This window comes from Varanus komodoensis, unplaced genomic scaffold, assembly GCF_004798865.1.
Source record: "Varanus komodoensis strain SLA01 unplaced genomic scaffold, ASM479886v1 scaffold14_1, whole genome shotgun sequence".
Taxonomy (NCBI): Eukaryota; Metazoa; Chordata; class Lepidosauria; order Squamata; family Varanidae; genus Varanus; species Varanus komodoensis.
This window is the reverse complement of record NW_025335438.1, coordinates 9,632,033-9,646,237: the sequence shown is the minus strand read 5'-3', so window position 1 is coordinate 9,646,237 and position 14,205 is coordinate 9,632,033. Positions and strand designations below refer to the sequence as shown.

Here is a 14,205-nt window from a genome sequence, read left to right as displayed (position 1 = left end):
AAACTGGGCAGATGGACCATGGTTATGATCCAGGAATGTTGTTTTTATATTTTTCCATTGTATTCCATTTTTCATCTTTAAACAAACCATAAAGCTCTATGTAGCACAAAGAGGTTGAGTGGCCTGCTTTTGGCCTCTTGTCTGTATCTCAAGAAAGATCCAGGACAGAATGCAAGGGCTATGCCTTTCAGACCTGTCCTTTGACCACTGCACCATGTTTCTGCATTGGCTGGAACATTGCAATAGACCGTGCACTGGCAAACTAAGCAAGCATCTGTGCATGTTGTGATAACCAATGCTCTCTGCTTTTCTATTTCTTTCCATTACTTTCTTCAGTGAATAGGCTTGTTCCACTGACGTCACAAAATATTTTTATTGAATGTTTGAGGGCCCTGCTCTTGAAGATTTCCTCAGGCCTCTCAGACCTGGCACAGCTTCTGCCTAATATTGAAGGAGTTCCAATCTGTAACCCCATAATATGGGATTGCTGGCTCTGGGTCATTGGCGGCCTGTACTGCTGCTGTAGCATTCTTTACGGACCTGGTGTTATGCCCTCAGCTTTTGCAGTATAAGTGGCTGAACCATTCCCTGCTTAAATAATTCCAACTATATTCTACTAAATGTGAACCAGATGTTTCCCTGACCCCCTTTCACTTTCAAGTAAAGCAGCATCTGCAGCTTTCCATAGACAGGCATTCAGGTGGCCAACATCTTTCTCAAGTTATCAGTTTATTCATTCTTGCTTTGGAGTTGCCTGAACGAAAATAAATGATTAGCTGTGGTGCTTCAAGTGTCGGCTCCGCTCAGTAGTGACAGATCTACAAAGGCTTTTGTTGTTGTTGCTTTAAACTACTGAATGCATATCTTACAATGTTACTATATAAAGCTGAATAGAAACAATATGTGCATTATTTATTAAATGCACATAATTATTTGTTAAACCTTATTTCAATTGTGGAAAAGGAAAATGGGAGGGGAACTGAAGAAAGTTGAAGGGGGAGGTTTGATTTCTGTCTCTTTGTAGTCAAGGAGAAGGGGGGTGTGAAACAATATCCTAATATCCTACAGTAAAAAACAGATGGCACCCAATCACAGTGTTTTCTGTGCAAAACTCCACCCTTTTCTTTTGCAAGAGTCTTTGTAGCTTACTGTAACATATAAAAGCTGTTAGCAGCTCCTGTAGCCAGAGCTAGAAAGCTTGCAGAGTTTTGCTCTTTTTCTTTCTCTCTGAGGGTTTGTAATAAGACACACTCTTCTTTCCAAGGGTTCACACCAGAGCACAGAAAAGAACTGTTTAACTTGGAAGAACAATATCCTAGGCTTGTTGGTTCGACAAAAAGGTAAGCCATTGAGCTCAGTCAGTTTGCTTTGCATGCAATTTTATTAAAACACATCCCATTTTGCTGGACTCAATTTAACAGTACAAGTATGATAGTCTGTTTTCATATTTTCTAATGTTTCTTGCCTATTCCCTTTGGTTGTGAATCTTTATTAGGGTAGAGTATGACTGTAAAACCAATTTGTAATGGTCAGGTTTGTGCAGTTGGTGCATCTTTTTTCATCTTCAGAATATTAGATGCTCTTTGCAGCCTCTCCAGTTGTAGTCAGATGGTCAATGTGAATGCATTCTTTTGTATGTTACAGGGCAATTTGTGTGTGTACAGTTGCTAGGCGACTTCAGGCAGAGTGGAACCTTGACTCTGTTAGAAACAGCATATTTTAAGTTCCAAGTATATATTAATCAACTTGGGGGAGTCATTGAGGGATAGATGGAGGTTCATCTGAGAAAGAGATCCAGTTTGATCCCAGTCACATTCTTTAACCCTTTTTCCTTCACAGATCTTTTCCTTTTTGGCTCAAAGTCGAGCTGCTTCTCCCTGCACGGGCCCCAAAATGATAGCAATTTCTGCATTTAGTGGTGCCCTCTTGATTCTCACTTTCTGTGAAACAAGTGCAATAGTGTTACCCAATTCTACTGACCTGTTCCTGTCAACCACTAATCACACTGATGCTGAAGCAGCCTTGAGAACTCCTCTGGATTCTGCAAACCTGCCGAAAACCAGAAGGAAACGCTACATATCACAGAATGACATGATTGCCATTCTGGATTATCACAATCAAGTCAGAGGCAAAGTTTTTCCACCTGCATCCAACATGGAATATATGGTAAGCAAGCATTCAGTTAGCTTTTTTCCCATTTCTGAACTTAGAAGAGTCTACACTGGAAAAAGAAGTATAAATCAGAGGTCTTATGTTGCTAAACAATGCTATTTCCTTTTCCTTTTGAAGTTAGCTCAGCCAAGGCTTTTGAAACCACTGCATACGTTTGTTCTGGGCACTCCAGGCTACCAATAGTCCCTCCTTTAACCTGTGATGTGGAATTTTGGATAGTGGCAAAGATAGCCATGCCACAAAATAGGCCTGGTGTGATGTCTTCTGAATATAGGTGTTCTCTTACATAGTTGATATTTACAAAGCTGAATGAAAAGAACATTTGATTCCCCATCACCATCAAAAATTCATTGTGAGCTTACCGGGGCCAAAAGCTATCATTTCTTTTACTTCACTATAAATTGCCCCACATATGCTTTTGTACAAATAATTGTCAGCAACTTTGAGGCAGAATTTCAAATAGTCTGTGCATGCTGTGCCTGAATTCAGAATTGCTACAAAAACTATCGAGCAATTGTTCCCCTAGAGTACTAGAATTCATCAACAATTTGACAGCATCTGTCAGAAGGACCTCAGTGAAGGTTATGGCTAAGCAGCTCACATGCATCAGTAGTATTCATGTCTTAATTGTATTTTTTAATTTGCCACAGTCCTGAAACTGTTATGGTTTGTTTTTGTATTTATGTTTTCATTTAGTTTCTCTTTTGAAAGAAAAAAGCATGGAAGAGGAGGCTTATTAACACTACAGTGGGGTATATTAATACTGGAGATGCAAAGAATTTTAAGGATCATTCGCACTTTCTAGAAAATCATGGGACTTGCATTTCTGTGAAAGAGGTTGTAAAGATGTTAACTAGGACTCTCATACGCTTCAGCAAACTACAGCTCCCAAGATTCTTGGTGGGTGTGGCCTGTGGAAAAGGCATGATAGTTAACTCTTACAAAACCAGTGCAAGTTCATAGTGGTTTGGCTTAGGTTGTCAAGGATTCTTCTGAATTGTACCTAATGAAGAAACGATAACATGTTTTATATTATCTCTGAAATACAGGTTCTTTGTTTATATTGCATCCCATTCTATCATGAGTGTTCAGGACATTTAGCAGTTGTGAATTGTATACTGGGGACCCATGTCTTTTAAGGAGCCAATAATACTGATGTTCGTCCATCATTTTCGATGAGGACCTTGACATCTAACCTGTTGTGAGTTGTCCACGGTGTGTCCGCAGGTGGCTGATAAGGCCGAAACGGGCACGGAATGTTCTGCCACATGTCAGGCAGACATGTGTGGGCACAACTGTTGCAACATTTGCAACTCTGGCTTTACAGAGTGCTTGCCTCTCTTGTGCTATGGTTGTCCTTCTGGCTTCAGATGTTTGGATCTATGTCTTTTAAGGAGCCAATAATAAAAAGGTTCACCACCTGCTTATTGGATCCTACCCCATCTTGATCCTACCCCATCAAGACAGCCAAGGACGGGATAGGGACCTAGATCCTGGAGCTTGTCAATGCCTCTCTAAGGGATGGCCGGGTACCTGCCCTTTAAAGGAGGTGGTAGTCTGGCCTGTCCTAAAGAAGGCTTCCCTGGATCGAGAGATGGCCACCAATTATAGACCGGTGGCCAACATCCCGTTTCTGGGCAAGGTGCTAGAGCGGGTGGTGGCAGGACAATTCCAAGCACTCTTGGAGGAAACTGATTATCTGGACCCATTTCAGTCCAGCTTCAGACCCGGGTATGGTACTGAATCTGCCTTGGTCGCTCTGTACGATGACCTGTGCAGGAAGAAAGACAGGGAGAGTGCGTCCCTGTTGGTTCTCCTGGACCTCTCAGTGGCTTTCGATACCATCGACCATGGTATCCTTCTGGATAGGCTAGTGGGATTGGGAGTTGGGGGCACTGCTTTGTAGTGGTTCCGCTCCTATCTCAATGGCCGATTCCAGTAGGTGGTGCTGGGGGACTATGGCTCTGCACCATGGCAGCTATGCCATGGAGTTCTGCAGGGTTCCATCTTGTTCCCCATGCTATTTAACATCCACATGAAACCGTTGGGAGAGGTCATCCAGAGGTGTGGGCTGTGGAATCATCAGTACACTGATGATACCCAGCTCTACCTCTCTTTTTCAACCAATCCAGGTATCCAGGTGAGGCAGTGGCTGTACTGAACTGGTGCCTGGCCGAGGTAATGGGCTGGATGAGGGCCAATAAACTGAAGCTCAATCCAGACAAGACGGTGGTCCTGTTGGTAGGTGGCTTTGGGATGGGGGACTTTGACCTTGTCCTGAATGGGGTTGCACTCCCTCTAAAGGACAGGGTCCACAGCTTGGGAGTGCTCCTTGATCCAGAGCTATCGTTGGAAGCTCAAGTGACAGCGGTGGCGAGGAGCGCTTTCCTTCAGCATTGGCTGATCCATCAGCTGCGTCTCTAACTGGAGAACGACTGCCTGGCAACAGTGACACATGCATTGGTCACTTCCCAATTAGACTTCTGTAACACGATCTATGTGGGCCTGCCCTTGATACTTCAATTGGTGCAAAATAGAGCTGCCAGGCTGCTGACGGGGACTGAGTGTTGTTCTCATATAACCCCAGTCCTCTGTCAGCTCCATTAGCTCCCCATTGAAGTCCAGGCCCAATTCAAGGTGCTGGTTATCACCTACAAAGCCCTGAACGGCTTAGGCCCTGGTTACCTAAAGAAGCGCCTGTGTCCATATATGCCCTCCCTCGCCCTGAGATCGGTGGCAGAGGCCCTTCTCCAGGAACCCTCCATGATATTAGGAGGGTGAGTACTCGGAGGAGAGCTTTCTCTGCGGTGGCGCCCAACCGATGCGCTCCCCAGAGAGGTCCGCCGTCGTTATTTGTTTTTCGGCGCCAGGCCAAGACCTTTTTATTTAAATGCTATTTTAACTGTTAATGGTTTACTTGTTGATTTTAAATTGACCAGACTGTTTCCACTATTTTATTTCATGTATTTTATTTATTTGATGAATTTTTTTGCATTTTATATGGGATTTTAATGATTGTAAGCTGTCCTGAGGCTCATGCGATGGGGTGGCATATAAGTTGTCTAAATAAATAATAAATATAAATATACCCAGAACAAAAAAGGATAGGGAATTGACCAGGTCAAGGTAGAACAAAACTTTACCATATTCACCGCATGGAGATTTTTTCCACTGAACATAAGAGAGGAGAAATGCAAAGCAGAGAAAGGGACAATTGTCAGCTGATTGTAGAGCTTTTGCATAGATTGCATTTTTGCTTGCTCTTTTCCCTGAAAAGGCAGGTTGATGTTACATGGCTACTATTGTGTGCAGAGGGCAAACTGCTGTTTCCCTCTGTTTAGTTCTCACACTGGAGCAGTAATATCAAATCTGGTAATCATGTGACTTGGGCAGACCACCTGATTCATCCCTATAGCACAGTGCTTGTCCACTGCCAGTGTGGCAGTCTCCCATATGAGTCTTCCATCCCACATGCTTACTGGATTTTTCTCCATTCATTTTTGTTGCATTTTTATCATTAAAGAACACTGACAGCACGTAAGCAAAAAGAGTATTTTATTTTATTTGTTATTTTCAATTATCTTCTCCCCACTCCATGACACATATTAGCTCTCCACTTCCAGGAAAATGTATATTCCATGTAGAGGGGGACAAGTCATATCTTTCAAGACGTTTGGGAAACATCTACAACTGCCATCAGTTCTAGCCATGTGAGGGATCATGAGAGTTGTAGGCCAAAATATATGGAGTTCCACAAGTTGGATTCCCATTTTCCCCCAAAATGTTTCTGAAGAAATCTGCTTCTTAGAAGTGGAATTGACCATTCCTGTCAGCCAAGTTTGGATTACTTTTGGTTCAAAGCTTTAAGTGCCAAACAGTTGGCACTCAGCACAGCACACTGAAGTCATAGTTGCAGAGGGATAGTAAATGCCCATGTATTTTGGAATGCAATCAAATATTATTATGGACTCTGCAGAATCAAAAATACAGTGAAATGTGGGAGAAATGAGCTTACTCTTTCATACCATATATCTTTGAAATAGTAGGAAAATCTATGCAAACTAGAACCATTGATATGCAAAAGCATGTTTGCTTATTGAATGTCTAGTGATGATTTACTTATTTTCCTCAGGGCACAGACTTAACTGCACAACCAGAGTCTGAGCTCCAGTAAGCAGGGCTGGCCTAAGACGTTTTGCAGCCTGAGACAAAAGACAAGATGGCACTCACCACCATTCCACATACAGATGTAGATTGAACTGGCAACAGAATCAATGACCTCAACCACAACAGAGGGGTGCAGACTAGCTTAGAGGATGCAAGGCAGACTGGGTGGTACAACACTATATTCCAAGAAAGGGGAATGTCACAGGGACTCAGAAGGAATGGCTGCCTCCTCTGCCCGCAGGCATTTGCTGCCTGGGTCAGTTGCCATGCTATAGCTAATGGGAGGGCTTGCACGGACAATATAGAAACTAAATTTGGTGGTTCATCTTTCATTAATAACATAAGGGGGAGGGCTCAAAGGATCACCATACATTCAACAACATACGGGAAAAGTAGTGCAGCCTAGCTCTGTCCCCTTCTGTAACCGGTCCTGCGGATTTCCCATATTGCTGTCTGAGTGCTTGGCTTCTGTAGGAAGAAGCTGTGTTCTAAATATATCAGCATCCTTCTAATCAATACTGAATCAGGACTAGAGCTCTATTCCACAAGGCTCCATGTTTCAGGTGCTACTTGAACTTGTGGAGGCACTGTCTGAAACCTTCCCCCTTAGAGCTGTTATACACTGAGATAAGGTGCTAAGCAAGCATTCTGCAAAACTCCAGATACTTTGGGCAACTGCAAATTTGACTGGTCAGATTCTGGCCCATTGGCCTTGTAGGCTGGGTCTAGTGGGAGTTGAAGTCAGAAGCACCTGGAAGGCAGCAGGTTTGAAAAAGTAAGCAATCTAAATATTACTGTTGTGCCACTGGTTCTAGCCACAAGGTAGTAGTAGCTGCATCATAGAGTTAATGCATACACTGGGCCATACCGGTTTTTGCTAAATGTCATTTATTTGAATGGATGGGGAGGATTGCCTGGCATTGGCAGCTACATGTAGAAAGACTAGCACATCCACAAGACCTGCTGTTCCCTTTGGGAGCCAGATGACTGAGAACTTGCAGGACAGGGCTGGGGAAAAAGGCTGGGCTGCTTCTGACCCAATCTGAAACAATCAGGGGCTTGACAGGCTGATATGGGAAAAAAAGCGGGGAGCAGATGACTCTGGAGAAGATTAAGGTGGAAATGACCCAATGGGAACCAATGGGATGAGTGGTTAGGAAGATCAAGAGAGTTGGAAATGTGTGGGAAAGAGGGAAAGGCAGGCCAGAGAAACCAGGAGGACAGGAGAGTGACAAAGCAGCAGCAGCAGCAGTGGTACATACAGAAAAGATCCTGCTTGAATTTGGAAATACTAATTTATGTAAGTTCTGAAGTACCTCCCTCCCTCCTTCTATCTCCCTGTGTGTGTGTGTGTGTGTGTGTGTGTTGATGTGCATGATGTGCAAGCATGGGCACAAAGGACCCGATCTTGTAAGGATATCCCCGTTTGCAAAAAGGGATGTATGGATGGGGATTTGATTTCAGGAAGAAACCTCAGGCAAAAAGATTCAAGGATTGAAGGGCCGCAAGTAAAATCCATGTGGCAAAATCCAAGCTAATCCAGGCAGATCAGATGCAGCAGAGCACATCAGGGCCCTGTAATTTTATTTCAGTAAGTGTCGGTAATGCGGAGTTCACGATCTGAGTCAAAATTTTTATGAAATGTTTCTTTGCAACCCGATTTGGTCATGAACTGAGGCGTTTGTGAGCCAAGGTACCATTGTATGTGTTTAGAAATATGGGATAGCTGGTGAAAATATGTTCAGTTTACTCTTAATGTGCAGAAGGAATAGCTAACAAGGTTTTCATTAGCTCATACAAATTACTATGAGTAAGGATGGGAAATATGTTGTTGCATCTGCATTTTAAGCAAATCAATCTAATTTTACTCCCCAGACTTATACATGGACTGGATTACATTACATACCTTTCTGAATTTTGCTGTGTAGTTCCTGGCTCAAAAAACATGCACAATGATGTGTGTATTAAGGAAAATTGAATACAAATGTAAAAATTAGGTGAAATGCAAAGGAAAAATAAGTGCAAATGTTTATGCATTAAAAAAAATCAGACTGATGTGGAAAATTGGACGGAACAGACTTTCAGTTAAATATATATGAAAGTGACATAGACCAGAAAAATACAAAAATGACATAGATTGATTTGTCAAAGCCTAGATATAGGAGCAGGAAAGGCCTTAATGCATAAAACCCTAAATAACTGAAGTGCTACATACCTTGGATGTTATGACCAGCATCTGAAGTTCTTTGTGGAATGCTGCAGGAAGCCAATGCACACTCTGGAGCACCTGCCAGTAATGTGATCCTGCCAGTCTAGTCCCCTGGAGATGAATTACTGTGTTCTACAGCAGCACTACATATAAAGTTTCATTTCATTGCAGCTTGCACTGAATGCATTTTAATGTTGCAAATAGGCAGGCCAAGCAATAATCCTGTTACCTACTGAGCAAAGAATCCACATAGTTCTGGAAGGACCATTGTTTCATTATACAAAAATAATGTTTATCTTGAAGTTACAGAGATACCTTGGATGGACACATGAAAAGAACATGTCAACATGACAAACTAGCACATGGGTAATGGCAACTTCTTTGTGAAATGTAATTTAGACAGTTCTTTTGCAAAGAACTTTTAACTCCAGCTGATTATGCAGTATGCTCAGCATTCCCCAACATCCTTTATGAAGAACCATGATGTTTCTAAAACCCCTACCATCAATGTTGACTTATTTTTAATAAAAGTTTCAGATGTAGAAGAAATCAGGTGTATCCCAAAGTTAAATTCAACAACTGAACACTTTTTAAGGCTGCTTCATAAGGACAGGGATTTTATGTATATCGACACATATCCTTTTCCTTGAGGACTAGGAGATAGCACTTCAGTGTCAAACTGTGAACGTGCTTGTTTATGTTTTTGTTTTTTAATTGTGCTCAGCAATTTGTTACAAACAGAGCCAAGAAATCACTTCAAAAAATCCCACTATTCCATCTAAAGTTCAGAAAATGGATCAAAACCAAATATAAAGATGAAAGAGAAATAAAACAAGAAATAATATGTCTTTAATAAACTTTTGCAGGAAAATACCTCTGCAGTTATATTTGTACAAATTTCTTTTTAGTACCAATGTGATTTCCAGTTTGAGATCTGGTACAAATGCCATAGTTTCCTATAGTTTCCTGGAAGCAATGTAACTTTCACTCCCTGAACCTTTGTTGGCTTGATAGCTGGGAGAACTCTCTGCATCAGCGCAGGTCAGCATTGGGGAAGGGGAACTCACTGCATGATGAAGAATTTTCATATGGTGAGTTCTAATGAGTTATGAAGACAGGAAAATGGCAAATGCATCACACAGGTGCTAATTGCTGCAGTCAGCTACTCTGGATTTGAGATACTTCAGGCAGACATACTTAGACAAGCCTAGAATAAACCGGATTGCATCATAATCTTTTAATATGGTTCCAGGAGGTAGTCCCACCTTTTCAACAGGTTCCAGTGGCTCTAGGAAATCTAGCATGGCATCTTAAGAATTGAAGAAGTGAGGCTGAGGGGGGCAAATCAAACTTCTCATCTCACTGACTGCTTTCCGATATGTTTACAGTGTATTTTGAATATAAAAGATCCACATGACATGCTTAGAAATAAAACAGCTACACTTGCTAGTGTGAAACGAGTCATCCTCAAGGGTAGCATATGAATGCTATGTTTGCCAAAAATAAAGACAGCAACGGGTGATCAGGATGCCCACATTTAATAAGTTCATATTATAGCACCTAGAAGACATGAGCTTGGAAATAATTTATATTCATATTTATAAGGATTTACATGATTACATTTCAGTAAATTACATTTCAGTTTTCCATATTAAGTGCCACATCTAAAATAAAGCCACATTGTAGGAGAAAAAAAGATACTCTATATGAGTATTGTTAAAATGTCCACTGGTTTCAATGGAACTGATGCCAGTTGAACTGATTGTCCATTCCTAAGACTTATTGCAGCAATAAAACATGCTTCAGTCTTGTTGTAATGTTTCATTGACTTCCAAAATAGATGCTGTAGTGTTCCATAAGTGTGTCAATCATTTTAAAGCCAAATAATCCAGTATGAATGTTTGTGCGTTAACAGACTGGATAAAAACCAAGATGCTGCCTTGGAAGTAAAGTTGAAATTCTTAACATCTTAAGTCTGTGTCCATGATATACTTTTCCTTTTCCCAATATGACCAGTAGAGTAAGATTACAGTTAATCCTTTTTAGAAAATATCTTTTGTTTACTTGGTTGCATTATACTTCTGGAGCACTCAAACTAGTTCTTACTATTTAAAATAAAACTGTAAGAGCTTAGAAAGTCATTCACTTAATATATCCAATTAATTTATCAATGATTGATTCACTAAAAGGTAAAGGTAAAGGTTTCCCCTTGATGTTACATCCAGTCATGCCTGACTCTAGGGGGTGGTGCTCATCTCTGTTTCCTAGCCGAGGGAGACAGCGTTTGTCCTCAGACAGTCTCTGTGGTCATGTGGCCGGCATGACTAAACACCGAAGTGCACGGAACGCTGTTACCTGCCCACCGAAGTGGTACCTTTTTATCTACTTGCATTTGCATGCTCACTACTTATTGATTAAAACCAACTATAATCTCCTTTGATCAATAACTAACAGAATAACTAAAAAGGACCACCCTCTGTTAAAAAGCTTGGCAGAACACAAACACCTTAAGAGGTTTCCTAAAAATAAGATGGACTTGAAGGCTTCTGTAGATAAAGAGTTCCATAAGTGTAGCACCATCTTGGAGAAGGTCTGATTTCATATAACTATTAGCCTAGCCTTCAGTGCATGTTGGAATCATTCCACAGTTCTAATAATAAGAATATAATTATTTTTATGGAACAATTCAGGTATCTGTCACTACACTCTATGATTCTTAGTATTTGACTAAATTCATAACGAGCTCTTAATTTGATTATATCCTTTCCACGTATCAATATAAACTTGACCAGCCTTCCCCAACCTGCTGATTTCCAGATGAGTTAGGCTGCAGCTATCCTTGATTCCCAGCCAACATAACCATTAGCCTCACTGGTTGGGAGTTGCAGTCCAACACATGGAGGACACCAGCTTGTGAAAGGCTGAGCTAGGGCTTGCAAATGACACTGGCTCTTGCAACAGGCTTTAAACATGATATAATGTATTAGCTCTAATATCATGTCATATGTAGTAGATAGGAACACACATTTCCTGCTAACAAATATGCTGTCCTGAAAAGTCATAAAAATGGTATTGGATTCTGAGTCTTCTAGGAAAAGCAGATGGCCCACAAGAGCTCAAGGGAATCTACCTCGGTCAAACTTTTACCCTCTAGCACAGTGCTTTCTACTCTGACTTCCATCATCTCTCCAATATCTCAGGCAGAAGTCATTCATGTCACCTGCTACCTGATCCTTCTTAATGGATGACTGAACTTGCAATGTTTTTCATCCATAGTATGCTCACTGCTACTAAGCTATGGTCCCTCCACAATACAACCTATGATCTTATATTACCCTCTATATACATAGAATAGTGAGAATAGTAAGGATTGTGACTTGCACTTCCTTTCATGGAAATGTGTCTTCAAGACCAGCAGGATATATGCAAACTGCTGTAGACACACACTGGATCTTTGTGGTTCTAGGGGAAGAAATACTGAAATAGTGTACCAAAGCCAGCCAACATTTCCCAAGAATTCAGCTGAAACAGCTCTATTTGTTGCTTGCATCTTTACATTTTGATCCATAGGATCTAATGACCCAGTAATATCAATTAATTTTCTGAATGGTTTATGAGTTCCAACAAGCCACCTTTGTAAAAGAAAATATACATTTGGGTTCAGCTTCTGCCCAAGCATTGTCCATTTATTTTTTACTTTCATCCATCATACTATCGTATGTTCCCTTCAGTCATGGATTTATTTCTCTCCTGAACTGTTTCTCTAAGCACATCGTTGCAGTTAATCTGGGACTACATTTCTTTCCTTTAACATCTCATTTTTATCTTCTCCTCCTGATTAAGACTACTTTGTTTCCTCATGCTCTCTCTGCCACTTACAGAGACACTTAATCCACTGGAGTCTCAAAATGTGCAGACTGAGATTCCTTCTTAAGACAGAGATCATCCTGTTAAGAAAACTTGCCTGTTGGGGGGCAGCTTAACACACACACATACGCACACACGCGCGTGCGAAGAAAAGCTCATGCTGAATAGCTAGATTACATTCATTAGAGACACTGATAAAGACTGAAAAATCTTTTATCATATTTGGTCTATCTCTGACATCACAATCACATTAAACTGTCACTATCTATACAAGAAACTTAGAAGTCCAAATATATTAATTCTTCTACACTCAATGTTAATAATTTGGGTTGATTAAATCCAGTAATGAATTGCTTTGGCTCTGAAGCTTAGAACAAGAAAAAAATGGACTGAAATCAAATAATATTGACTTTATTTAAAATGGCCTACTTTGCCAGCAAATAAGTGGTCTTGCACCAGAGGAGTTTTGTGAAAGTAGCATGTCATACATTTGGCGCTGTACACACTTAGCAAGCTGTCCTAAGAAGCTGCATTCGGACAGCAGTATGTGGTGATTATGCAGCTTGCTTCAGCTCATAGGATATGATAATAGAGATGGAACAAGTTGCGGTGTGGTGGCAGTCCTCGGTATTGTTATGGGCCAAGTAAAAGTGATGGATACAGTCTGCACAACTTCCTTACGAAAGTTCTTTAGATATTATGTTTCAATACTGTCGGCCAAACATATAAATGGATGCATATTTGGTTGCACAGCTATGTCAGGTCAAGTCAGAAGAATCTTTATGTCTGGTAGCCAGCTACAACCTAGTTAATACATCCAAAATACAGGTGACCCATAAGCTTGGGCTTTTCTGGGAAAGCTTCCATCAGGCATTCCCAGGAAGGCAGCTGTTGATCAAGTAGAGGCAAAAGTTCCATGAAGACCTTATATAATAAGTTGGAACTGACTACTGCTGATTGTTTGGTGGGTTTCTAGCACTTGTGCAGCTTTTTCACAATTCTAAAAGGCTGAAATGCTTCTCCTAAGGACTAAGCTACTACTAAAAATTTTAATCTAAAATATATTGGCATTTTGGGCCTCATCTCTTTTACCTTTGGTCTACCCACACTGGACCCTTCTCCAAAATAGAATTTAGTCCTTGGCCTAAATATCTTCACTCTGCATGAAGATATAGGCTCAGCTCAAATGGTACTATGCAGCTGAAAAATGTACAGGAAAGGACAGCCCAAATAAGCAGGGGTTAGCAGCTGCTTGTTATGTAAAGTGTGGCAAAAGTGGAGAGGGTGCATTTTTATCTGCTTTTCATAGTAGAATTTAGGTTCATTCAGTAAAACTGATTGGTGGGTGATTCAGGTCAGATAAAAGGAAGTAATTTCTCATGCAGCCCAGTAGGAAATGTGTTGTAAAATGGAATGATGGCAATCAACTGAGGTGGTATTATTTATTTATTTATTTATTTAAAGTTTTTATATGCCATCCCCATTGCTACATAGCCTCGGGACGGCTCACATCAACAAATAAATAAGACAAATACAATTACAATTAAAACTTGGAAACACACTGGCTGTACAATTAAAACTAAAAATATTAAAGATTATTAAAATACTGTTTTGGCCTGGCACCGTAAAACAAATAACAACGGCGCCAGGCGGATCTCTCTGGGAAGCGCATTCCACAGATGGGGCGCCACCGCAGAGAAAGCCCTCCTCCGGGTACTTTGCCTCCTGATGTCTCTCATGGAGGACTCCCGGAGGAGAGCCTCTGCTGCTGATCTCAGGGGGCGGGAGGG

General features: G+C 41.0%; 1 protein-coding gene across 1 annotated transcript in view; it reads left to right on the top strand.

Moving 5' to 3' along the window:
- Positions 1-1,190: 1,190 nt before the first annotated feature.
- The window catches only part of PI15 (peptidase inhibitor 15), a 30,292-nt gene continuing 17,277 nt past the window's right edge, over positions 1,191-14,205 (top strand). The window contains exons 1-2 of the mRNA XM_044424319.1: positions 1,191-1,340; positions 1,840-2,166. Coding sequence (XP_044280254.1) covers positions 1,894-2,166 — 273 coding nt within the window. The 5' untranslated portion in view covers positions 1,191-1,340; positions 1,840-1,893. The remainder of the gene's footprint in view (positions 1,341-1,839; positions 2,167-14,205) is intronic.